The sequence below is a fragment of the Herpailurus yagouaroundi genome, unplaced genomic scaffold (genome assembly GCF_014898765.1).
Source record: "Herpailurus yagouaroundi ecotype Mexico unplaced genomic scaffold, PumYag 139, whole genome shotgun sequence".
NCBI lineage: Eukaryota > Metazoa > Chordata > Mammalia > Carnivora > Felidae > Herpailurus > Herpailurus yagouaroundi.
Window position 1 is genome coordinate 40,313,120 of NW_024412394.1, and position 27,036 is coordinate 40,340,155.

A 27,036-nucleotide genomic window follows, 5' to 3' on the forward strand; every position below is an offset into this window, starting at 1 on the left:
TCAATCCCAGGAACCGTGAGACATGACATGAGCTGAAATCAAGAGTTGGAGGCTTAACTGACTGAGCCACCTAAGTGCCCTTGAAAAATCTGTAATGACACGACAGTACACAGGGTACATTCTTGAATGAAAGGGGCAAGACCCAGCTCTTTTTATCGAGTGTGATCGTATGAAAGGAATGACCAGTGAGCAGTAGGGGATTATAGTTAAGCAATAAATGCTGTGTGTGTGTGTGTGTGTGTGTGTGTGTGTGTGTGTGTGTGTAGGGCTAGGGGTCTGGGATGTAGAGAAACTGTGTGTCTTTGATATAGCCTAGTATTAAGAGTATGTGAGTTTTAGGGTATTCACCTTTCGAGGTAGACGTGGAGGTGGGGTGGATATTATGTGCACATACATCATATGGAAAACTAAGGTTTGACTGTGTCAGGTTCACTTTTGATCACTCATGAACATTTGAAATATGTTGGATATGTAAAGCTCTACCTATGAACATTAAATCCAAACCCGTTCCTCTAATTAATTTTTGACCCTTTCCTCTAATTAAATGTTGACAGTTTGCTTGGTTTACAATTTCTAGACTTTTAAAAATGCAAATTTGCTCTTATAATCAAAGGAGGTGGATCATGAAGGACATTGTGCTATGCTAAGAAATGTATGTATTCTTCCAAGGGCAATGGGGACTCATTAAGGAAGGATTTTAAATAGGAGAATGACATGATTATCTTGACAAGAATACGTACTAAGACCTCCATCAAAATAGGTGACCAGTTTTGACCTCAGCATCAACCTTGTTTATCTGCCTTGTAGGGTTGTAAGGGGAAACTAAGTAGTATGGATAATACTTTTTCTGCAAGCCAAAGTTTCGAAATAACATAACTACATTTCTGAAAATTGTGTATCAGGGGAAAAAAGTTAACTTTTTCAGAAATGAGAAATAGCTTGGTTCAAGAAACAAGATAATGTATCCATTTTGATTTATAACCATACACTAGGTCTCTTGTTTTCTCATATCATCGAGGGTAAAGATACTCTATTTTGCTAGCTTTGTATTTCTGTCCATGCTAACTGTACAATCTTGTTACTCATTCATAGACTTCAACCCAGTGATCAGAATCTCTTTGCTCATGACCTACAACAAATTTCCATCTCAGAAGCACATGTCATTGAGGCTTTTGAGAGGAAGTTGGAGGAAGTTGGTGGAGGCAATCAGTATGTGAAAGTTTGTTCTTCAAGCATTTCATTTTCTAGATGAAATGCTTTCGCACCGTCTTTCTGGCGGCTTGCCCTCTCAAAATGATTCTTTTCTTTGGCCCTTATAAAATTTACTTCATCACTTAGGTTGTGTTAAGTCTCTGTGTACATTTCCTAGAATCATTTAGAAAAAGCAGGCGTGTAGTCTCCTGTTTTACATGCTGTGTTTAAGATATTGAATATTGTTGCCCCATCTGAATTATTTAATATGTACCCTGAAATAAAACCGATAAGATTTTGAAAACCTACAGATGTGTTTGCAGCTCTTCAGGAGCACACCTGACCCCTAGTGACTGAAGAAGGAAACATGAAGGTGAGAGGAACAAAGAGAGTTAAGGAATACAGAGTTCAAAGTCAGCTGATGCTTGTTGTTTACTCTCACCTTAGAAGTGGAGAACATTTTTCTCTTTTGAATTGATGAAAGGATGCTTTCATGACAGTGGCTACCGCTGTGGAATACCTGAAAGAGACTGCTGAGGGGAATAGAAATGTTGCTGTTCCCGGGAATCAGTGAAATGTCGACATCTCATATGGGCTCTCCCTGGTTTTCAAATGGTTTCTGCAGAGGGAGTTTTCATGACTGTAAATGTCAGCTTCTGTAACTGGGAGGGGCAGTGGTTGTGTCCCTCTGAGAACGAAGTCCCTCACCTCATGCATAATCTGATCCTTCCAGGTGATCAGGGCTGTGCCCCAGTGTTCTGGGGAGTCTAGGTGAAGAAATCATCGTGTCAGGACTTGTCTAGACTTCTGCTGGATACCCAGTGAGTGGACGGTGCCTGGTGCCTGTGAAAATTGCCTCTTGGTTTTGCATTGGTGACCTCTGACCATGAGAAATCAAGTCTAGTTCAATTTGGAAATATCTGCATATTGTTTCAGATAAGCATTTCTCATTTGTCTGTCTTCTCTCTTTAGATAAAGAAGAAACAGCAGGATGTGGTTAGATTTCTGGAAGCCAACAAGATAGAATTTGAGGAGGTGGATATCACAATGTCAGAAGAACAAAGACAATGGATGTACAAAAACATCCCCCCAGAAAAGAAGCCTGCTCAGGGCAATCCTCTGCCACCTCAGATATTTAATGGTGACCGATACTGTGGAGTAAGTAGCTGGATTGTTACCACACTATTTCTTTGCTTGATTGAAAACACAGTTAACCAGAGTGAAGTTGGGTTTTCTCAGTGAGGACTGTGCCTTCTTCACCCTGGGCCATTCAGGCCCACAGTCTAATAGAAGGGTATATGAGTCCAAGGTTGCAGGTTGCAGACTGTGTGTGAATGTGAATACATACATGTCTTAGTGTTCCTGTCTGTTTGGGGAAAGTGGTAAAGTGGTGAGAAGGGAAGGGGTGTGTGTGTGTGTGTGTGTGTGTGTGTGTGTGTGTGTGTTTATTGTGCTCTCAATTTTAAAGCATGTAGATTTTTTAGGTTTATTTTTGAAAGAGAGAGACAGAGTGGCAGGGAAGGGGCAAAGAGAGAGGGAGAGAGAGGATCCCAAGCAGGCTTCGCACTGTCAGTGCAGAGCCATATGCAGGGCTCGAACTCATGAACTGTGAGATCATGACTTGAGCCAAAATCAAGAGTCGCACGCTTAACTGACTGAGCCACCCAGGTGCCCCTCGAAGCATATTTCTTGATTAATACACTTTGGGAGCAGAGTGGACGGGATAATTATCCTTGAATCTTTATCCCTCTATGGTATAAAAAACTGTTAATAACTGATTATAAACCAGAGTTTCTTTTTTTTTTTTATGATAATGAGCCAGATGGATCATTATGGACATCAAAAATACATTATTAGGTGCCTTTTTCCTGTATGTAGCATATGAGAAGATTAAGTCACTTTTGTCTGATTATCTCTTTTCCTTCTCACTGGGTTAAGAAAAAAAGTTGAGAAATTTCTTTCTAATGAGTAGTTAAGGTTTACCTTTTGTTATACTCTCAGTATATACGTAAGTATTTACTTTGGGACCTGTACTCCAGTTCTTTAAGGATGGCTTGGAGAAGGGGAAGGGCCAACAGTGCTGAGGTGCTTACGGTGAAATAAATAGCTGGGTTGTAGAAGAGTGGAGAAAAGGGACAATCGTGCTTATCATACCTTGAGATGAAACCATTCCCATGTACATAAGAGAGAAGGAGATAAAGATTGTGCACAGAGTTCCTACATTCATGTCAGAGGAGAATCCCAAACATGGCACTAGACTTAGATTTGAGTTCTAGTGCTTTATGTTGGCTTTGACACCTTTGAAAAGTCATTTTTCTCTTAAAGAATCAATTTTCTCATCTTTTTTTTTTTTTTTTTTGAAATTTTAATTTGAGAGAGAGAGACTGAGTAGGTGAGGGGGCAGAGAAAGAGGGAGAGAGAGAATCCATGCTGTCAGCGCAGAGGCTGACGTGGGGCTTGATCCCACGAACCGTGAGATCATGACCTGAGCCAAAATTAAGAGTTGGATGCTCAATGATTGAGCCACCCAGGAGTCCCTCAGTTTTCTCATCTTGAAGCAAAGGATGATAATATCTATTTTACTTCACATGATATTTGTGGCTATAAAATACTTTTTAAGTACATTATATAAGAATAAAGATTACTATTTTTATCGAATTTTTTTAGTATTGTGATCTCATATTTTATTAGGGGAAGTATGTGGTAACTGAGGGTGTATCCCATTCATGATTACAAGGCCCAGAAAATGTACTCTTGTACCTGCAAACCAAAATGAGGCATAGTTGAGAATGTGTGTGAACTGTACAGTTCAGAACAACGCAGAACTGTGAGTCAAATAGGGCTAGAAGGCTTAAAACAAAAATCTCACAGCTTTATTTTCCTCAGCCTTCGCAGGTGTGAGAATTCCTTTATTGTGGTCTTGTAGGTGAGTGGTAATTTGGCTCATTACAGAATTTTAGGTTGGAAAGAATTTGGTGGTTTTGCATCATTATCATCTGGTTTCTAGTGCTGCAGTTGAGAAGTCTGGTGACATTTTTCTTGATCATTTGTATGTTTTTGCCAGTTTCTTCTATGCAGATTTTTAATCTCTTATCATATGGGTATCCTAAAATTTTATTATCTATTTTTCATTCACAGCGCTGAGTGCTCAGTAGGTCCTTCTCCAAGAACTACATGATTATTAAATGTTTTTGTAGCATTTTTTTTGAAAAAATTTCCCCTGCTTTTTCTCCTTGTTCTCTTTATCTGGAATACACATTAATTTAAATAGTGGACTTCTTACAGTGAATTTCTAATATATATATATTTTTTATTGTCCTCTTTGTTTCTACTTCTGGGAGATTTCTTTAGCTTACCTCTGAATGTTTTCATTGAATTTTTATGTCATCTTTTTTTTTCCCTTCCTTACATTCTGGTTTTCTCTTTTTAATAATGCACCTTTATGAGATGAATACCAGATCTTAGCTCAGTGAGATATTAAATATGATTTCTTTGCGGTCTTCTCTTACCAGTACTGTCCCTGTCCTACTAATTCCCTTGTTTTCACTTTATTTTGGTCTTTTCTCTCAAGTGTGGTAGGCTTTCCTCAGATCTCTGGTGATCTTGGTCTTTTGTTTAAGAGGTGAGGCACTAGAAAGCTAGTTAGAAGCTGCAGGTGTCCTTATATACCCATGTGGGCTTGTTTCTCCCTTCCCCCACTTCCCTGTAGGGATGACTGGGTAGCCTTTAGCATTCTCATTGCAGATACTGATAATAAAATCTGTGGGTCTTTTCTCAGATGATAGATTAGCTTTTCCAGAGAATGGCCCTTCAGTCTCTTGCTTTGGGGATATCAGCCTAGCTACTGGAGTTCTTGACCTGTAGGTGAGACACTGGAGGCTCTCCCTCTCTGCCATGCACAGTTTCTCTTCATATCCCTGTTGAAACCCCACTGTCTTCCATTCTGGTGTTTCTAAGTTTGTTGCTTCCGGAAGCCATGTTTATTAAGGGTGTACCTTCTAGCTCCTTTGGGGGAGAGTGAGGCACCCTGGGATCTAACTGCTGCTTATGTAGACTTTCAAACCATCTCCCTGTTTTCTTATCTTTGCCCACTCACCCCACCCTCACAGTAGCTGATGCCTCCAGCTCCTTGATGTCTTTGGGGCCCTGCAGCTTGTGTCTTGTTGATGCTGCTTTGCAAACACTGAGGTTTGACCCATCTTCTGCTCTCTGATGCCCCTCACTGTCTCTCTCCCCACTTCCTGTGTATGTTGTGGTTCAGAGCTATAAGATGTCTCCTGTTTTATTTTTTAAAAATTGTGTTTCTGGTTTTTAAAAAAACTCTTGTTGATTTTTCAAGATAAAGGAAGAGACATCTTTGCTCTATCATTGTGAAAGTAGAAGTCTTGAGAGCCCTTTGGATAGAGGAATGTATGAATGAATAAAAGACTGTAGTGTGAAGTAAAGTTAATTGTTTAACCTTGCTTTCACTTCTCTACGACTTTCTAAATCTCTGTGTATCTTTGCTCTACAGAGTCTATGGAAATTTTTTCAGATAGACTGTCTGGGAGCCGACTAGAGGCTTACACATTGATTAAACTGTGCTGGATAAATGGCATCTTCTCTGCTTGAGCAATGTTAGTCCTATGGTGACAGTGACAGCAACACCAGTCCACGCTCTGTCTTTATAGTCTGTTCTAGCAGGAGTTTTGAAGACAGTGTCTGCTCTTATCACGGTCAAGTAAATTCGACTTTGACAAAAGCAAAAGCATTAGAGAGCAACTAACCATGGTCACATTCATCCTACCCGCCCCTGTGCACCTTGCTTTACCCAGTGATAGTTTATGAGTGGTCTGATCTGGTTGGATAACTCGTGGAAACCTGCCGCATTGCAAGTGACAGGATCCAGTGAGCATGAAGATTCTCCTATTTCCTGGAATTGGCTGGAAACTTACTACTTTGTAGTATTTTAAACTGGGTGAGCTAGGCATGTGAGACATAAACATTTGCTAAGCTACTTGGTAATCAGTGTAGGTAATTTCCTTTTCTCTGCCCTTTAGTACTTGAATATCCGTCTGTTGTAAGAATTCCCCACTGAATGGAAGCTCGTGGGCATGCCCAGTCAGTTCTTCCCCCCCCCAGAATTTGAACATTGAGGGTATAATGTAGAAACACAGGATCAGTTGGACAGGGGTCTTGGGGTCAGGGATAGCCATGGCTAGTGTGCTAATGGGGCCGACCCTGGGGTGTGGCCTGGGTGTGTTCTTGGCTACCCAGACATAGAAATTCTTCTTATAAACTGGTTCTCCAGCTTTAATGTGGGGTTAGAACTTCCCACTGTACTGCCATAAATTCTTTTCCTGTTAAGTTGCTAATGTCCATTTCGGTTGTTTGTGGTCAGGAATCCAAATTGCACAGACTGGTTGTTCTTGCTATTTTCTGGGAGTAGCCGTACCATGAGCAAGAGTCTTCTCTGGAAATGGGTAACCTAAAGGTAAACATCCTAGCACCTAGACTTTTCTGATGGGCTTTAGTGTCTGATTTGGATTTTGGAAAGCTCAGGTCCTCATGTCTAGGGTTTAAACTTTGTTCTCTCTCTGTGGAACTTGCCTGTGTGGAGTGCACCAGAAATGAAATACACACATCTGCACGGAAGGAAAATGTTTACTACCCGTTCATTTCTTTCCTTCCTTCCTATGCAGGAAAAAAAAAAAAGTTTTGGATTTTTAAAATATATTTTTATTTTATTTTTTATTAATAGCGTTTATTGTGGAAAAACATATATTGTAATACTTAGTGTCTTACTTTTAAGTGTCCAGTTTAGTAGTGTTAAATATATTCATTGTTGTAAAACAGATATCCAGAACTTTTTCATCTTGCAGAACTGAAACTCTATACCCATTAAATAACTCCTGTTTGTCCCCTCCTCCCCAGACCTTGATAACAATCATTCTGCTTTCTATCTGTGAATTTGACTACTTTAGACACCTCACAGAAGTGAAATCATACAGGGGTGCCAGGATGGCTCAGTAGGTTAAGCATCCGACTTTGGCTCAGGTCATGATCTCGAGATTCATGACCTCAAGCCCCGCGTTGGGCTCTGTGCTGACAGCTCAGAGACTGGAGCCTGCTTTGGATTCTGTGTCTCCCTCTCTCTCTGACCATCCTCCACTCATGCTTTGTCTCTTTCTCAAAAATAAACGTTAAAAAAAATTTTTTTTATAATAAAAAAGAAGTGAAATCATGCAATGTTTGCCTTTTTGTGACTAGTCACTTCACTTAGCATAATGTCTTCAAGGTTCATCCATGTTGTATGTCTTAGCCCATTAAGGCTGCTCTAACAAAAATTGGGTTATACATACAGATTGGGTATCTTGCAAATAAGAAATGTATTTCTCATGGTTCTGGAAGCTGCAAGTCTAAGATCAGGGTGACAGAAGGGTTGGGTTCTGGCAAAGACACTCTTCTGGATTGTAGACTGCCAACTTCCTGCCAACTTCCTTCCATGGTGAAAGGGGACAAGGGAGCTCTTTTATAGGGCATTACTCCTATCCTTGAAGGCTCCACCCGCATGACCTGATCACCTCCTAAAGGCCTTTGGGCATGAAGATTTCAACATGTGAATTTTGGGGGAAGATACAAACATTTCTCCTATAGCATTGAAGCATGTGAGAAGATTTCAATTCTTTTTAAGTCTTCCATTGTGTGTATATTCCATATTTTTTTGTCCATTCATTTGTTCATGAATTGGGTTGCTTCTGTCTCCTGGCTATTGTGAACAGTACTGCTTTGAACATAGGTTTGGAAATAACTCCTTGACATTCTGCTTTCAGGTGTGTGTGTGTGTGTGTGTGTGTGTGTGTGTGTGTGTATAAAATGCAACAATCCCAATGTATATGTGTGTAGATATACACAATCTATATCCCAATATATATGTGTGTACACATACACAATATATACGTGTATATATATGCATCATATGGTAGTTCTACTTTTAATTTTTTGAAGAACCATCATACTGTTTTCCATAGTGGTTGTGCCATTTTACAGTCCCGTCAGCAGTGCACAAGGATTCTGACTTCTCTATATCCCCAACAATACTTGTTATTTTGTTTGTTTCGTCATGTTTTAGGTGTGAGGTGATGCCTCATTGTGATTTTGGTTTGCATTTCTCTGATGATTAGTGATGTTGAGCATTTCATACACTTATTGCCCACTTGTATATCATTTTTGAAGAAATATCTATTCAGGTTCTTTGCCCATTTTTTAATTAGGCTATTTGATTTTTTGTTGTTGAGGGTTTTTTTTTTTAAATGTTTGTTTATTTTGAGAGAGCATGTGAAAATGCATATGCACTCACAGTGGAGGGGCAGAGAGAAGAGACAGAATACCAAGCAGTCTCCGTGTTGCAGCACGAAATGTGACATCCTGACCTGCGCCGAAATCCAGAGTTGGATGCTTAACTGATTGAGCCACCCAGGCACCCCAATGGAAGAATATTTTTATAGAAAAATAACCATTTTGATCATTTCCCATGGGGCAACTTATAAGATTGTTTATATTTTAAAACTATTGAATTACTCTTTTGGTACTTTTAGATGATACTTGTAATATGTTAAATTTGTACCTAAGCATTGGGTCTACTGCTAATCAAATAACGTTTACATTAAAGCTGTTGACTAGTTTGGTTAAGTAATGATTTGCGGGCCAACTCTGACTGCCTTTCCTCATATTACCTTGGTTAATTGGAGCCTGAAAGTAGACTAGAGATGGGTTAGATTACTCTTAAGGAGTTTCAGAAAGTCTAAATGACCAGCAGTGGTTCCTTGTGGCCTCTTTTTCTTTCCCGTGAAAGGAGACAAGGAGATGTGTTAGTGGCTTCTTACCATTGGTGGAAGCTTAAAAGAACCACAGAGCACCTAAATGTATGTAGTTGTATTGTTTCCAAATGCAATGTTATGTAAGACTTCTGAGAAGATTGTCTTGGGATAATATATTTTAAGTGTGTTTGGACATCTTTTTGAAGCATGCAGAACCAAGTCCCTTAATTGTCAGTTTTCAAATCCCTGATTCATACATATGATTATATATTTTTAAATAATATATTTGAATTTGAATATATTGAATTTGAACACACACATATATGTCTATATCTGAATATATTGAATTTGAACACATGCACACACACACACACACACACATCTCCACACATAAATATAAGAAATGACTTTCAGCAAAAGTCTCCTAAGAAGTTGTTGGAAAGAGATATTTAAAGAGATTTTCATATTGAGTTGGTTATCCAACGTTATTGTTGTTTTTTCTTTTTTTCTTAGCACTAAAATGAGTATGGAAGTAGAGAAAATTAGGAAAATGAGAATAAGGAAGGGGGGACAATGAATACTGCCTTTTGAATACAACTGCAAACATTTGGTCAATGCAACTTCTCTTTTCTTACAAATTGATTAAAATTTTTTAAAATCCTATTTTTGATCATACTATATATACCATTTTGTGCCCTGCTTTGTTCTCTAAAAAAAATAGTTTCCCTGTCATTGTAAGCATATATTTAGAGGTTACATATTATTCTCTGGGTTGGATAATTATAATTAACTTAATCATTCCCTCACTGTGGACTATTTAGTTGTTTCCAGTCACTTGAAATAATTGTTTGCAACTGGCAAGCTGTTCTGAAGAATGTTTTATAAAGTACATTCTCATTTAAGCTATTCTACTCTTTTTCCTTTCCTTACAGTCACTTTTCTCTCTTCCCTTAGAGTCATCAGTCAAACAGCAAAAATATTTGGGGGTATACTATTATCAAGATGTGAAGGGTTATTGTTGAACCCAGAAGCTGGGTTCAAAGTAGAGAAAAAGTCACTTGGTGAAATGAAAACTAGTAAAAGTCAAAACAAGATGATTATTATATGTATTGATAGTAAAACCAAAGTTAAGTTTCTTAGGGGTGCCCAAGGTTCTAGAATAAAGATTGCCTATCTGCCCAGAGCAGCATTTGGCTTGAAGATTTTGAGTACTTTGCCAAAGCATTTTTTTTTTTAATTTTTTTTTTCAACGTTTATTTATTTTTGGGACAGAGAGAGACAGAGCATGAATGGGGGAAGGGCAGAGAGAGAGGGAGACACAGAATCGGAAACAGGTTCCAGGCTCTGAGCCATCAGCCCAGAGCCCGACGCGGGGCTCGAACTCACGCACCGCGAGATCGTGACCTGGCTGAAGTCGGACGCTTAACCGACTGCGCCACCCAGGCGCCCCAACCAAAGCATATTTTTTAAAGAATGTTTATTTATTTTGAGAGAGAGAGAGAGAGAGAGTGTGTGTGAGCGAGCATGAGCAGGGGAGGTACAGAGAGAAAGAGGGAGAGAGAGAATCCCAAGCAGGATCTACACTGTCAGTGGCTCGAACTCACAAACTATGAGATTGACCTGAGCAGAAATCAAGAGTCAGATGTTTAACGTACTGAGCCACCTGGGCACTTCCCAAAAGCATATTTTTTAATAGCAGAAGAAACACTGATATATTATGGGGCAGGATGCTGGGTTTCCATGAATTTTAAGATGGAACAAGACTTCAAAGAATTTCGCTTTCATAGAAGCTGCCTCAAAATATATTCTCCAATATTCTAGATCAGGGATTGGCCCCCTGGTAAATACGTTAGGTTTTTCAGGCCAACAGTTCTATGCCACATCTTCTTTTTTGGTTTGGTGGTCTTTGTTTTATTTTCTAACCATTTAAAAATGTCAAACCACACTCAGCACAGAAGCCCCTCCATAGTTTACCCCTGTTCTAGATGGTCCCTTCATAGTTCCTCCACCTCCTGGGGTTCTTTAGTGGTCACATTTGAGAAACACAGGATTAGCTGTTTTCCAAATCTCTGTGAAAATCAAGTATATTATCTGGCAGGATGGATATATGGAGTGGAACATAGTGAGAATTTTGGCCTATGTGGAAGCCTGACTGGCAGTGACTTGTGTTACTAGAACTCTGCTTGGAGTTAATAAGGAAAAGGGAAAAAAAAAAAAAAAAAGCTAAAGTTTAACATTTTCATTGTTATTCACAGGAGATTGTGCTCTGTTTCTAAAATATGGGTGTTTTGGGGTGCCTGGGTGGCTCAGTCAGTTAAACGTCCAACTTTGGCTCAGCTCATGATCTTGCAGTTTGTGAGTTCAAGCCCCCATTGGGCTGTCTGCTGTTAGCACAGAGCCCGCTTCACATCTTCTGTCTCTCTCTCTCTCTGTGTCTCTTCCCCGCACTCTCTGTCTCTTTCTCTCTCAAAAATAAACATTTAAAGTGTGAATGCTATTTATGTAGGCTTAATGACTACATCATCTACATGATATTTAAGGGAAGGCCCTGAAAGTTACCCCAAACTCACTTTTCTTTGCCTCAATACCCACTTGGTTACTAAATCCTGTGACTTTTATTTCCTATCTAATTCTGCCCTATTTCTCTCTCAGAACTCAATTCAAATGGGCCTTCTTATTGAGCTTTCTCTAATTAACTAGGGCTCTGCTTATCACTGCTCCTCCCCCAGGTCCAGCAAACCTGTGCCTCATTCCTATTATGACCTTTATGTCATAAATTTTTTTTCATGTCTTTCCCCTCAGCCAGTCTCCAAGCTTCCTTGTGCTCACCTCAGCAGGCATGTCTATCTTAGTATCTGCATAGTGTTAGGAACCCAGAACATACTTACCAGAATTAGTCATGTGAATGGGTGAATGGCTGCACAGATGTTTTCAGCGGAGCAGGTAGCTAACCTGTTCTGTTCAGCCCCGCCTTGTCAGTTCTGAGCATTTGCATTTCCATTTTATTAATAAAAGTCAAAGGCAAATGTCTCAAAGGGAATCTTATTGAACCTTCTTCTAAATTTTACAATGAAATCTATTTGGAAAATCACCTCAATTAGAAACTCACCTATCTCACAGGTAGAATTTTCTTAGGAACTTAATCTGAGGGGTGCCTGGGTGGCTCAGTCAGTTAAGTGTAAGGTCATGATCTCACAGTTCGTGAGTTTGAGCCCCATGTGGGGCTCTGCGCTGTCAGTGCAGAGCCTGCTTCTGATCCTCTGTTCCCCTCTTTCTCTGCCCCTCCCCTGCTATTTCTCTCTCTCTCTCTGTCTCTCTCTCTCTCAAAAATAAACAGTAAAAAAAAAAAAAATTAATCTGAATTTGAAGATCTCTATTCAAAGCCTTCTTTCTAAAAGATAACTTATCTAATCAAGGAGAATCTTCAAATGTTTTACTGTAAATAATCTTATATGACATCCTCACAGATACTAGGAAAGGAAGAAGGTTGGGTGGTGGGGAAAGGGGTGATATAAATTCCTCTTTATCACTTGCTGATCAGCTGTATGCCCAGAAGCATAACAATTTAATTAGATATTCTTTGCGGTTTTATCTCTTTTGTATAGCTGTAGTTTTTATTCTTCTGTCTATAAATGTTTAATTTCCCATTTTCACCTCACTGAGATGTTTGCCGCAGTATTCTACAGTGATGAATCCCTGGGACACGTCTTTCATGAAAACGATGGCTTGTGCTGTGAATATTGAAGACCTTCATCCAGACAGGTTGAGGCTGCCCCAGTTGCATGTTTAATAGGAGATCTTAAATAGTGTCCACATGGGCGGTTTTCTCTCTGTTAAAATGTTTCTCTTTCTGAGTGTATGCAGTTAGACTTAATGAAAAGAAAACAAAACTATTAAGACACCAAGGGCATGTTAATACTCTCAGTGTTACAACAGTAAAGAGGGTCAAAAGTGCAAAGACACTTTTCCTCTGCCCTTTCTTTATATGCGCCCTCCCCTGATTCCCATGAGATATAGCCTCTCTTGTGAGGTTCTTCTTTGTAGTTCTCTGAGTTACCACCACTCTGTGTGAATACACATTGTACCTATATTCCTTGATGTAAAAATTAGACTGTATTTGTTTCCTTGAAAGATGAAGAGAAATTTGCATTCTTACAGCTTCTTCATTTCTCCCCCATGCAAAGATTATAGCAGCCACATTCTCCTCTGTGACCGTAATAACTATTATAAAATATATAAACATACTTAATATTTATTTTGTTTTAAAGATATTAGTATCTCTATTGAGCTGTTTAGTTGTGTGAGCATAGAGGAGGGTATGTATCTACTTTACCAAATCCCTGTGGCTTAAAGGAGAATGACATAAATGTCAATAGCCAAGAGATTCTCTTAATTAATTTTAGCCTTTTCACTTAACTCCTCTGGGTATTTTTTTAAATGTTATTGCTGGTTCCTTTTCCTATGTTTAGTACAAAGTTTTTTCCCCATCCAGTTTCAGTTGGTGCCTGGGTAGATGTATCCTCTTGCCCTGCTATTTTGTACTAGTATGGTCAGAAATGTTAAACATCGGGGGCACCTGGTGGCTCAGTCGGTTGGGCGTGTCTGACTTCTGCTCAGGCCGTGATCTCTCAGTTCGTGGGTTTGAGCCCCTTGTCAGGCTCTGTGCTGACAGCTCAGAGCCTGGAGCCTGCTTTGGATTCCGTGTCTCCCTCTTTTTCTGTACCTTCCCTGCTTGCACTCTGTCTCTCTCAAAAATAAATAAACGTTAAAAAAAATTAAAAAGGAAATAAAAGAAATGTTAAACATGAATTAGAAATTTAAAATCCTTGGGGCGCGTGGGTGGCTCAGTCAGTTGAGCGTCTGACTTCGGCTCAGGTCATGATCTCACAGCTCGTGAGTTCAAGCCCTGTGTTGGGCTCTGTGCTGACAGCTCAGAGCCTGGAGCCTGCTTCTGCGTCTCCCTGTCTCTCTGCCCCTAACCCACTCACATTCTGTCTCTGTCTCTCTCAAAAATAAATAAACATTTAAAAAAAAAAAAGAAATTTAAAATCCTCTGCTTTGGGCTTACCCATATTTGGTGTTTGGCACAGAAATTGCTGAATGAAGCTGTTTCAGACAATACATCTTACATACTGTACCAGGATTGCAACTGTCAACTATTTTTTCCTTCTATGTCAAGATTTTATAAAATAGAACATAGCATTAATAGTCCTTACCCACTAAATCAAGACATTCTGCTCAGAGGCTACCCTCAGGCTTGAAACAAATTTTAGGAAGAATGAGCCTCTGCCCATTTTTAGCAGCAGCAGCAGTAATTCTTGTAGTCTTAAAAAAAAATTAAAATTTTTTTTTCTTCTTTTGGGTAAACCAGATTTGCTTTCGCTCATTTAGAACTGATTGCTGCTGTTTCCTTGTAGGCCTTGTATTGTTTTTATTCCCCACAGCCTCCTGTTTGGATATGCCCTTGGCATGTGGAAATAATATGAGTCTGTCACTTGTCATTGACTAAGCGTGGGAAGCAGTACAGCTTTACAGCGTGGCCGCTGTGGGTTTCCTCACTGTTCTCTTAGGGAACACTAAAAGGGCAAAGAACTTTAAGGTCTTTGTCTCAAATGCTTGTCTAGTCCATAATAGTCTAATCATGGTGTGCGGGTAATGTACTTAAGTAAGCTCTGTGGAAGAATGAGACCATTGTGCATTTTACCTGTTGTAAATTTTATCATGAGCTCATAAATTCTCTTAACATTGGTTTTTCCTGGAATGCAAACAGAAGTATAGGTAACAGAAACTCCCCCCGCCTCCCACTTCTTAACAGCTGTTTAGCTTGCCGTATTTTTCTTAAAATTGCAGCATTTAGATAGATGGTCTGTTAGTACCAGTGCTCAGTTATGTTGATAACATACCTATATAGTCCAGAAATTTCTCTTTTCATAGGCAGTTAGCACTAAAAACAACGTGAGTTTTTCATCTTTTGTCTTATGTGTGATAAAAATGTTCCAGCTTCTAAAACTGGGCGATTTTATCTTGAATATGCTTTGTATGTTTGTACCCTTTTCCAAAGATGATTTTAACTGATCTTTATATTTTATAGTTATAGAAGGTTGATTGTGTAATTTGCAGGTGTATTTACAAACACTTTAGAGAAAGCATCTTTAACTATAAGGAATTCAGCAAGCCTATTTAGAAACTTTATATTGGGTTTTTTTTTTTTGGTTTTTTTTTTTAAATTTTTTTTTTTCAACGTTTATTTATTTTTGGGACAGAGAGAGACAGAGCATGAACGGGGGAGGGGCAGAGAGAGAGGGAGACACAGAATCGGAAACAGGCTCCAGGCTCCGAGCCATCAGCCCAGAGCCCGACGCGGGGCTCGAACTCACGGACCGCGAGATCGTGACCTGGCTGAAGTCGGACGCTTAACCGACTGTGCCACCCAGGCGCCCCTATATTGGGTTTTTAAAATATAATGCTTTTAACTTTGCAGTACAGAGTCTTAATATATTTTTTAAAAATAGAAGCCTGATAAGTGAAATGGATTTGATAAGAAAGTGGATCTTTCTCTTATATTGGGGAATGCCGAAGGGCATAAGAACTTACAGCTTTAATAGGACATGATTTTAAAATTTCTAATACTATTTTGCTCTTAAATTATTTCAGTCATACTGTTTAATGTATTGTCTCTGAAAGGAGGTATTAGCAATTAAAAAAATACTAGATTTTAAATTATCCATCACCTACTCTGCCTAAATATGACAAAAAATAATTTATTAAACCTTTTACACTTTGAGATTCATCAGACTTTTAAATATCAGAAAACAAATTTACATAATTTTTAAAAACCCATAATAGAGTAGAAATAGGGTTTACTCAAATTATGTTACTCATATGAGATTACCTAAAACATGTAACATCAGTCATTAATTAGCAAACACAACTCATTCATCTGCTTAACCTGGTGTGTGTCAGGCACTGTCCCAACATTAACTCTAAAAATTACTTCCTTTCGGGGAGCCTGGGTGGCTCAGTCGGTTAAGCGTCTGTCTTCAGCTCAGGTCATGATCTCGCAGTTTGTGAGTTCAAGCCCCGGGTCGGGCTCTATGCTTCAGAGTCTGTGTCTCCTCCTCTCTCTGCCCCTCCCTTGCTCATGCTCTGGCTCTGTCTCTTAATAATAAATAAATGTTAAAAAATATTTTTTTTAAATAAAGAAAAATTACTTCCTTTCAATTATTCTGCTTTTATTTTATTTAAAAAAAATTTATTTATTTTTGAGAGAGAGACAGAGTGAGCAGGGGAGGGGCAGAGAGAGGGGCAGGGAGAGAGAGGGAATCCCAGGCAGGCTCCACACTGTCAGCATGGAGCCCAATGTGGGGCTTGAACTCACAAACCAAGAGATCATGACCTGAGCTGAGACAAATAGATGCTTAACTGACTGAGCTACCCAGGCACCCCTCAGTTTTTCTGCTTTTAAAGTTAATTACCAAATCTTATATTTGTGTCTTTGGAAGGAGTTAATTACCTTAATGACAATTTGTAAACTGTTGGGAGGATCCAATTCAATATTCAGGTAAGAAACCTGCTTGCCATAGTGATGTTAAAGGCAGAGAAAGGATGCACCAAACAGGATAATTTCTTGAACCCTGATCAGTGAAATGGTACTCAACTGTTCGAAAATACCATTGTTGCAAAGAATGCTTATAACATTTTTGGTTCATAGGATTTTGCAGAAGTTCTGCTAGACCTGTATTAATTGTGACGTGGTTTTTCTTACAAAAAATTGTAAAATTTTCTGTAAAATTCTATGAAATCTGTAATATCCTAGAGCCACTAGAAACTCTCATAACCTCCAACTGCCCCGTTGGTGTCTTCTTTACTTGATTGTCTGTCTCATATAGTTTCTCAAACTTAACATTTTGAAACTCCACTTCAACCTTACTCTTACATCTGGTTTTTCTCTGGTCTTTCCCATCAAGTTACAAAACTTAGAGCTGCTCCAAGTCTTAATTCTCCCTAGCTCTGTCCCCCAATTCCAGAGTCGAGTATGATCAATTCTTCCTCCTTCTACTCGCTTCAGCAGCACATAGACGAAAAATTCTTCCTCCAGAATATAGAATATGTCTCCAGTCTGTCTGCATTTCTCTCTCTCTCTCTTCACCATCATTGGTCTGGTTCAGGCTGCCACCATCTTACCTGGATTTACCACAGTACTCTTCTGACTTTTCCCCATTTTCCTTCTTGCTGGCCTGTCTGAGCCATTCTCCACACAGTTAAAATCGCTATTTTCTTAATTTTTTTTTAATATTTATTTATTTTTGAGAGAGAGAGACAGGGTGAGAGCAGGGGAGGGGCAAAGAGAGAGGGAGACACAGAATCCAAAGCAGGCTCCAGGCTCTGAGCTGTCAGCACAGAGCCTAATGTGGGGCTCACACTCCTGAACTGTGAGATCATGCCTGAGCCAAAGTTGGATGCTTAACCGACTGAGCCACCCAGGCACCCCAAATTCTCTATTTTCTTTCTTTCTTCCTTCCTTTCTTTTCCTTTCTTTCTTTCTTTCTTTTTTCTTTCTTTCTTTCTTTCTTTCTTTCTTTCTTTCTCTCTCTCTCTCTCTCTCTCTCTCTCTTTCGTCCTTCCTTCCTTCCTTCCTTCCTCTCTCCCTCCCTCCCTCCCTCCCTCCCTCCCTCCCTCCCTCCCTTCCTTTCTTTCTTTCTAATGTTTATTTATTATTGAGAGACAGAGAGAGACAGAGCATGAGCATGGGAGGGGGCAAAGACAGAGGGAGACACAGAGTCCGAAGCAGGCTTCAGGCTCTGAGCTGTCAGCACAGACCCCAACGCGGGGCTTGAACTCACAAACCGTGAGATCATGACCTGAGCTGAAGTCAGACGCTCAACCGACTGAGCCACCCATGCGCCCCTAAATTCTCTATTTTCTTAAAGGAAACTAGATCATTCTGCTCCCTTACTTGGAACCCACATGTGATTTCCTTTTATACTTAAGATAAAATTCAAAATCTTTTTCTTGGTTTTATATAGTCTGACCTGTGCTTATTCCTGTCAGACCTGCCAGCTTTGCTCTTCATCAGTGCTGTTCCCTGTCCTGAATCCCCTGTTCCAGTGCTTTACTTGGTCACCTGTACGTATCCTTCAGATTTCAACTTAAAATGCCATTTTTGAAGTAGGTTTTTGCTGAGCCTCCCTCTTCAGATGGATTGCTCCTTCTTAGCATGTCAAGGAAGGCCTGTCTTAGAGGTGAACTGTATTGGGCCAGATCCTAAATGGCAGAGGGAGCTACCACCTGAAGATCTTCAGAAGGAACATTGAGTGTAAGGCCCGAGGTTGAGATGATCATGAATGAAAATGAAGCTACCTTCAAAACCACATGAGACTCAACCTGCTAAAGCATTTGAACAAGAGAGCCTCCATACAGAGTGAAATAGTTAAAAGATTGTTCACCACTGAGGCATCCTTTGCAAGAAGCAGATCTTTATTCTGTAAGTCATGGTCTCTCATTTAGATTGCTAGACAGATTTCAGGAGTACTTGTGATGCCATTGGCTTGGCTCAGCAGTGGATTCATTAGGGCTTAATGACTCTGGTATACAGGGTGCCCCATAGCTGGCTTCCTCTTGGCCAAGAAGCATCACAGAAGACAAAAAGCATCGATTTCAGTGTCAGGGAGAATTGGCCCCAAATCTCAGCTTTTTCACAGATTGCCTATCAAACTTGGGTACAATATTTCTTTGCTTTGAGCCAGCCTCCAACCTGGTGGTCTGTGGTGGGATTAAATGAAGTATTGATTGTAAGGCACCTGTTATATAGCAGATGGCTAAAAATGATTCTGATCATGCTCTGCTTGCAATATTTATCCTTAGGGTCAAGTTATCAAAGGGACTTTTACAGATTTTAAGACTGCTTTACACTAACTCAGAAACCATACAATAACACATATGCAAACTTTTGAAAAGAAACAATTGATGAACATATTGGTCAGAATTTCTTGATGGCTTCTCTTGTAAAAGTAGAAAGAGAAAAATGATTCCAGGTCTGAAGCAAAGATAAATGTTATAGAGAATCTGCTTTCCTTTAGTTTTTATTTGATCTTTTTATTCTCTCTGAAGACATAGTCTGAAAGAATGTGGCAGACTTCAAAAGCAGAATAGAAGCACTTGCATTGACACATGGAGACCTTTATGGCTTTGTGTTTACCCAGTGATTTTTTTAAAGCCCTAGATAACAAAATATCAAGAATGGAATTGGGAGTCAGCCTTTCCTATTGATGCACTAGAGTAAAATCTTAGAGTGATTTTACACAAATGTTAGTTTAGCACATGAGAGAAAGGGAACATGTTCCGGTTTCCCTTGTGTTGTCAGTGTTTTACATTTCAGTCCTATCACAGGCCTTGCATTAACAACATGCTTACCTCATCATCATACTCAGAGAAGTTTTATGCTCAAGCAGAGCAAATCCAGTAGATTTATGTAGCTCTTCCCTGGCCTGGATGAAGCAATGGTACATTTTTTTTGTTTCCATAAAGAATTTTTCAAAAGCACCACATACCAATAATTATTTGCTTTTGTTTGTTGTCTCTTCCTCTTTTTTCCAGGATTATGACAGTTTTTTTGAATCAAAGGAAAGCAACACAGTCTATTCGTTCTTAGGCCTGAAATCACGATTGGCATCAAAGGTAGGTAAAATCTTCTCTTGTTTTAAAATTCATCTCTCTTGGGGCGCCTGGGTGGCGCAGTCGGTTAAGCGTCCGACTTCAGCCAGGTCATGATCTCGCGGTCCGTGAGTTCGAGCCCCGCGTCAGGCTCTGGACTGACGGCTCAGAGCCTGGAGCCTGTTTCCGATTCTGTGTCTCCCTCTCTCTCTGCCCCTCCCCCGTTCATGCTCTGTCTCTCTCTGTCCCAAAAATAAATAAACATTGAAAAAAAAATTAAAAAAAAAATTCATCTCTCTTGAATTGTCCTTAGGGGTTGAGACTGAAGGTGTTAGGGGAATGCACGTGTAGTCTCCTAAAGTTGTAGGTTTCACTTTCTCAAATGCACAATAGGGACTGCCCAGTGTAAACACGCACAAAGAAGCCCAGGTTTTTTGTTTTTTTCCTCCAATTTTCAACTGTTGTTGTACATTAGAGTTTATTTTTGTTTATAATTTATTTTATTTATAATCTATACCCCTTTTTTCCAAGAAGAATTTAAGGGAGTAAGTGCTTTCTGTTTCAAAGTGCAGATTTACATTTTTTGAAACAACAGAATCAAAGCCATATTTTTAAGGTTTTCTGCACATTTAACTCATTTACACTGGAAAGGAGATGGTCTGTAATAACAAATGGTCAACTTGAAAAAAAAAACGCTACAGTTCCTAAACTAATCAACATGTTTTTTAAAGCTACTTTATTATGTCCTGTGTCTTTTATGGAACATAAAAGGCTCAAGCTTTTCTAATGTTTAGACCAGAAGTTATTTATATGTATTATTACAACTTTGTGAAGCACAGAGATTCACTTTCAAAATAAGAAATAGTATTTCTTTTTGAAATAAGATAATATTTTGATTATTCCCCCCTTTAAAAAATACTGGGTTTTTTTCTGATCATGAAAGTAGCCTAGGTTCATTTAGAAAGATTAGGAAAATATACAAGTCTAGGGTGGAAAATAAAAATCACCCATTATTCCGTCACCCAGAGATCAGCATGTTAACTTTTTGTGTGTGTTTTCCCTTGCAATCTTTATATACAAAGCAGTTGAGGTTTTGACTGTATTTCAAGTGAGACTGAATTCTAAAACGTCTATTTTTAACACTGAATTGAAATGAGAGTACATTACTGGGTACTTTGATGTCTGTAAGTAATAGGTCTTTTGAGGCTACCCAGGATTTGTACCCTTTCTAGAACACCTATGGAAGGAAAGCAGAGACCACGAATAATATAAATTATACACCAGCACCTGCAGTTCAGAGCCAATGTGAAATCTTGCTTTGTTTTTACATTAGTAAGTCCACAGATGGTTGTGGGTGGTTTCCATGCATATGTTTTAAACAGTGGCAAAACCCACACGTAATATTTAAAGGTTCTTAAAACTATTTTTATAAAGATGGAACATTGGAATACTTGTTAGGAAAATTGTAGTATTTTTATAACATATCTCATCCAAAGATATTAAACAATCCAGATTTATCTTCAAAGAACTGGAAAAAACTGGGGTGGGAGTAATCTAATGGACACATAAATCTAGTGGACATTATTATCTATGCAAAAACCTTTAAAAAAAATACTGTGTGTTTGCCATCTTTGTTCTCATTTTTCCTGAAGATGTAAATTCCTTGGAGACTTGAGGGCTGACTTTTTTACTCTTTAAAAATATTTATTCTCTCATGAATTTCTCAGAAAGCCCATGATCTATAAAACATGCGTTTTCACATGACTTGTGGTCATAGTATTAAACTTGGTCTTGATGCCATTGACATTTACTTGATTTCAGTAGATCATTCCAAAGGCCCTGGGCAACTCCACCCATTCAGCCCACCTATTCAGTCCTATGAGCAGGAGCACATGGAAGTAGAGTATAAGTCCATGGTGCATTGTTTGTACCACCCTGTCTCGTGAATCGTTCAGGGCCTTAATGGTTAATAGCAACTCACACTTTATCTGCAGAGGGGAGAAAGAAAAATATCTTTTAGAGTAATTCAACCTTTTCCCCCTTCCTACTTATTTAAAAAAATTTTTTTTAATGTTTATTTTTGACAGAGAGAGACAGAGACAGAGACAGAGTGTGAGCAGGGGAGGGGCAGAGAGAGAGGGAGACACAGAATCCGAAGCAGGCTCCAGGCTCTGAGCTGTCAGCACAGAGCCCGACGCGGGGCTCGAACTCACGAGCTGCAAAATCATGATGTGAGCCTAAGTCTGACACTTAAGCCACCCAGGTGCCTCCTTTTTTTTTTTCCTTGATAGTAGTACACACTCAGTCCACAGTCCACACTCAGTCCACAGTCCACACTCAAAGGCCTAGACAGAGCATTCACAGGTAGAATGTACTAAAAGGTGGAAGCCCTCTTTTCTCCTTTCCTTCCCTACCCTCTCTGCAGTATATGTACATAAACAATAGGGCTAGAAAGCCTGCCAAGGAACGTATAAAAACACCGTTAGCATCTGTGATTGTTCTTACACAGTGACAGAGAAGAGAGATGATAGGAAAAGAACGTCACAACTTCTTAAGATGGTACCTAGGAGAAAAGGAGGCCATTTCACCAATAATTTTCGGGTAGAACACCATCAGGTTTCTTGTTTAAATAGACTCAAGGCAGGGCCTGGAGAAGTTTCTGCTTTGGGATCCCTGCTATTCAGGGGTGATCCTCAAAATATGTCATAACTACTAAATCCTGGGCACTGAGCAGCCCCAGCTCCCTAGAGCAGGTCTCGGAAGCCGCCTTATGCCAGGTGTCTGTGTTGTGGTTGAAACATAAGGCTGTCACGGGGGGAGGGCCAGAGGTGGCACTTGGGGAGTTGGGGCGGCAGCATATTTTGGCCATGCTGGTGCTGTTCTTCAGCTATGGTCGCCCTCTGCAGGCCCCCTGAGTGGAGGACCCATGCACGCCCCACTCACCTGGGTACGAGTGGAACAGTGCCTCTGCAGTCTCGGCAGTCTCTGGAAACATGTGGCTTCTTTCCACTTTTATATGTGGGAGGTCGGTGGGATATCATAAATCTGTGCTGATCCTGAATCCTAGGATTTGCATTCCTCAATCACATGGGGGTGATTATTATGATTTCCAACATCGCCATTCCTGACATTTAAAATGTCATTGCCAGCGTTAATTTTCTTGTCAACCCAATGCAATAACTGACTTTTTTCTTTCTTTTTTTTAATTAATAGACAGAATCTTAGAGAAGACAAGTGGAAGATGACGGAGATGCATTTTGGAGCACCCCCTGGTACTCAGCACACACCTGCTTACCTAATGCATCACTGTGACTAAAGCCACATGCATCATCAGTAACTTTGCTTGCCATGGAGAGGTGTTTTAGGAAGACATGGGTATAATGGGGGATTGCATGATTGCTTAAAACCAAATCAGGACTGTGGTGGGTTTTTTGTTATTTTCAGAATTGCCTGCAACTGCCTCATTCACCTGGAGGTACTAGATTTTACCTGTTACAGGTGTGCTTCCTTAATGACTGAAAAATAAGTGGGTGGGACCACTGGAGAGAAAATGTTGGATCTGCCCTGGGCTGTATTTGATGCCAGTATTGTTCAGACTGGCCTCTCTTTAAGCTGCCTGGATTGTATCCTCGAAATTAGTTTGCCAGGCTATTAGAAATCTTTTGATCAGAAAGAAAGATTTGCTGGTTGACAAAGAGCTGAAAAATTTGCTGCAAAATCACAAATGTCACGATTCTGGTGCTTTGTAATAGCACCTATAGAAAAAGTTAGATGTTCTGGCCGCCTTTGGTGATGGACACTTATTTCCATACCTCCAAATTCCTACAGATGTTTCCAAAAATCACTGCTGCAACTATGTGTGATCGGGACCAAGTTACAGGGATAAAAATAGTTGCTATTTTGTAAAAGATAGGCTTCTTTATCTCTTGCAAGAGAAAAATTTCATTTAAATATATAAGACAGCTTAAAAGGTATATTTTAGAAGGTGTACAAATTAATTAGATAGTAAATTTATAGGGAAATTACCTGACTCCTATCTGAAGGGATTTTCAGCTCTAGCAACTTATTTATGCATACATAGCATATTTTTAAATGCAGCTTCCCTAACTAATAGCTGCTTATTCTATTTTGTGAATGGATTATATTTTTTTGAGAAAAGGAAGATCTTGGTTGGATATATTTTGTGAACCCTTGATGAGGTTTACTAAAAGATACTAATATTGTGGTACAGTTTAATTTTTTTCCTGTGTTGCTTTTCATTGAACCTCTAGCTTTGCTCACATATCTGACCAATGTACGGTCCCAGATTTTTCAGAGTAATGTAGATACATGTTCTCATTCCATATATGGCTTCCAGTGGGCTTTCAGAGCAGTGTATATGAGAAAGAGGCTGTCAGAGAATAGCTCTGAATTGTACTTGGCATGTAAAATCTCTACTCCGTTTGGAGTGGATGCTGAACACGTCTACTCCGTTAGGGCAGAGGCTGCTTTTCTCCATCCTTATCCCTGCTTACAGTCTTTAGAGTTTTTAATTGCCAAACATGAGCAGTCTTAAATAGGATAAATTCCAAGAGGGCTGCCTAAAATATCCTGCTGTTCTAAGCATCCCAATGCAGGACTTGTTGGTCAGATTCTGAGCAGGATGTAAGAAATTGAAAGAATAGAAGAAAGCCCTGTCACATGTGTTGTTTCATCCTCCAACTAACTAAATGTGGACTACTCTAAAGGACTTGTTGAATGCTAAAGCTGAAATCCCAGCCTGAGATTTGCAGCCCAGGACTACAACCAGAAGAAAAGCATGCCACAGATTTCTACTTGACTAGAACAAATACATGATCCACGATTTTCTCTCCAAGGAAAGCTGTTGTGAAATTATGGGTATTACTGTTTAGTTGGCATTATTAAATAAGTTCCAGGTCATATTCCATTTGCTAAATCCCAGGGACTATCCAGGAAACTTTTTTTTCAACTGGATACTGTGTTTGAGTAAATGAGTCTTCTGATAAGACCTAGACTTTCATTTTCAGATATCAACAATTTTCAAAGTTTAATGCTACAGTGAGCTAACTTACATTAGTCTTCTCTTCCCAGTGAGTGCTAAGAACCAACTTGGTAAGATTGAGGGAAATTCTGGGGTTGTGGGATCAACATGATATTTGCTAGACTAAGACAGCTACTCACGTTTGTTCATCTTGAAACTTTTGAATTACTGTGGTCACAGTAGGACCAGAATGGCTCTCCTGAACGGACTAGATGGATAGTAGTGCTAAATTGCTACCAGTTACACGTCGTCTAATGCTCACCCCGCCCTTTTTTTTTTTTTTTTTAATCAGCACAGAACTAGGAGAGACCAGTCCTGGCTGGTATTGTACTTGTTATGAGTGAGGTAAAAGCACACGGTATGGCATTTACCGCAATACTTGGGCTCTGCAGAGTAATGACATATTGCCTTCTGGGACCACATTGTATTCAGAGAATATTGTTTCTTTACTGTACTGTTTTACCAGCTAAATTCCAAACATGTAATGATTCTTGTTCCCTTCTTTAACTAACTGCCTTTAGATTTGAACATTCACAGTCTTGAAAACCTAGGAAAGAACTAGGTGGGAATATTGGAGACATAGATGTAGTATCAAAGGCATTTCAAGACAATTTTTATTTCCTGTAGTAGGCTTATTGGGACAAAGGAAATGTGCTGCTAAAAATAAAATTCCATTTTAAAATTAGATCAAATACAGAGTGCCATCCTGCTAGGTATATGCAGACCAAAAGAAAATTTAGTTGGGAAAATAAATTCTTCCAAATTCTGGTGTTCTATTAAAATCAAAGAGGATAAAAGGAAGATTTTTTTTTTGTCTCTCAGGCTCTGATACACTTTAGATTTGTTTCTGTTTTATAGATTCCTTCAAACACCTAGATGTTTTTATATTACATGAATTTAATAATGAACTAAACTTATTTTTGTCCTCTGTTATTTAAAGGTACCAAAGCCTCTTTCTGTTTTTTTATTTTAATTTGATTTTGCTACATAGCATTTTGCTTTTTCTAGAAATGCTTTTCATTTAACAGCTTTTCTTAAGTGTCAGGGCCTACTTTGATCTGCATAATTATTGTTTTTAGATTTCAGTGTGTATGTGTTTGTCTCTAAAGGCATTGGTGAAATCTCAGATTTTCTATTCAGCATTAAAAAGGAATAAATTCCAGGAAACATGTATTCTGAAAATGGAGTGTTTATTCCCTACCATTTTTTTAATGTTTATTCATTTTTTGAGAGAGAGAGAGAGAGAGTGAGTGTGAGTGGGGGAAGGGCAGAGAGAGAGGGAGACACAGAAGCAGGCTCCAGGCTCTGAGCTGTCAGCACAGAGCCTGACGTGATGCAGAGCTTGAACTCATGAACCACGAGTTCATGACCTGAGCCAAAGTTGGACGCTCCACCGACTGAGCCACCCAGGCACCCCTTCCCTACCATTTCTTATACCTTTTCTAATTTTAGTTCTGTATTTGGTTGAAGACTTCCTGTTTTGTTGGGATGCTATATTTCTACCCCCATTTGTGAATCTCATACCTGAATGCTGTGGGTTACTTGGGAAAATGCAGATGGATCATCTGACCATTCGAGGAGACATTCATGTTTGTGGTCCTCTGTGTGTTTGTGTTGGGAGGTGATCACAGAATCGTCTCCAACAGTGACCCAGGACGGCATTAAATCTCTTGCTCCCTTGGTTGGTTCCAACAGATGACTGTGGTTTCCTGCATACACTGAAGCTGGATTGGTGGATTTGTTCCCTTAATTGGGTGCAAAAAACCAAGTACAGTGTTGCTGCAACCCTTAAATAGCACGGCCCCCTCTGATACAGCCCTCTCTGAAAGCAGAAGAAAGCATTCTGAAGGCAAAGTCTGAGGCTGATCTCATCTCTGAGCTATTTCAAACCTTAAACACCAAGACAGAAGGAGGGTGAAGGAGAAGATACAAGAGAACAGGCTGTCAGTTTGCAGGAAATGTGCTAAATTGTGAAAACAAATAAGCCAAAGTAATCACTGCCCACTTGTAGCCCACATTTCCGTTTCCCTGGTCTTCCTAGAAATGCAGGTCAGGTTAGTTTGGTCATTCTTTCAATCAGCATTTGCTGAGCCCCTGGAATGTAATGGGCACTATCTGGGTGGCACTATCTGTCTCCATCCTGAAGGAGGAGAGAAACAGAGAAGCAAGAGCAGCAGTTACTACAAGTGGTGAATGATAGAGTCAAGGTCAGTTTATGGCGCTCCAGATGACAGTTTGTCTTCTGAAACATTACGTGCAATTTTTTTTGTTTGTTAGAATGCTTTCCGGTTTAAAAATTATTTCCTGCAATAGAACACACACACACACACACACACACACACACACACACAC

At 39.5% G+C, this 27,036-nt stretch overlaps 1 protein-coding gene across 1 annotated transcript in view; it reads left to right on the plus strand.

Moving 5' to 3' along the window:
* The window catches only part of SH3BGRL2 (SH3 domain binding glutamate rich protein like 2), a gene marked incomplete at its 5' end in the record, with an annotated part of 60,023 nt that extends 34,157 nt beyond the window's left edge, over positions 1–25,866 (plus strand). Inside the window, 3 exons of the mRNA XM_040474010.1 lie at positions 2,164–2,349; positions 19,587–19,667; positions 22,857–25,866. Of these exons, the coding sequence (XP_040329944.1) occupies positions 2,164–2,349; positions 19,587–19,667; positions 22,857–22,868 (279 nt within the window). The remainder of the gene's footprint in view (positions 1–2,163; positions 2,350–19,586; positions 19,668–22,856) is intronic.
* Positions 25,867–27,036: the final 1,170 nt, after the last annotated feature.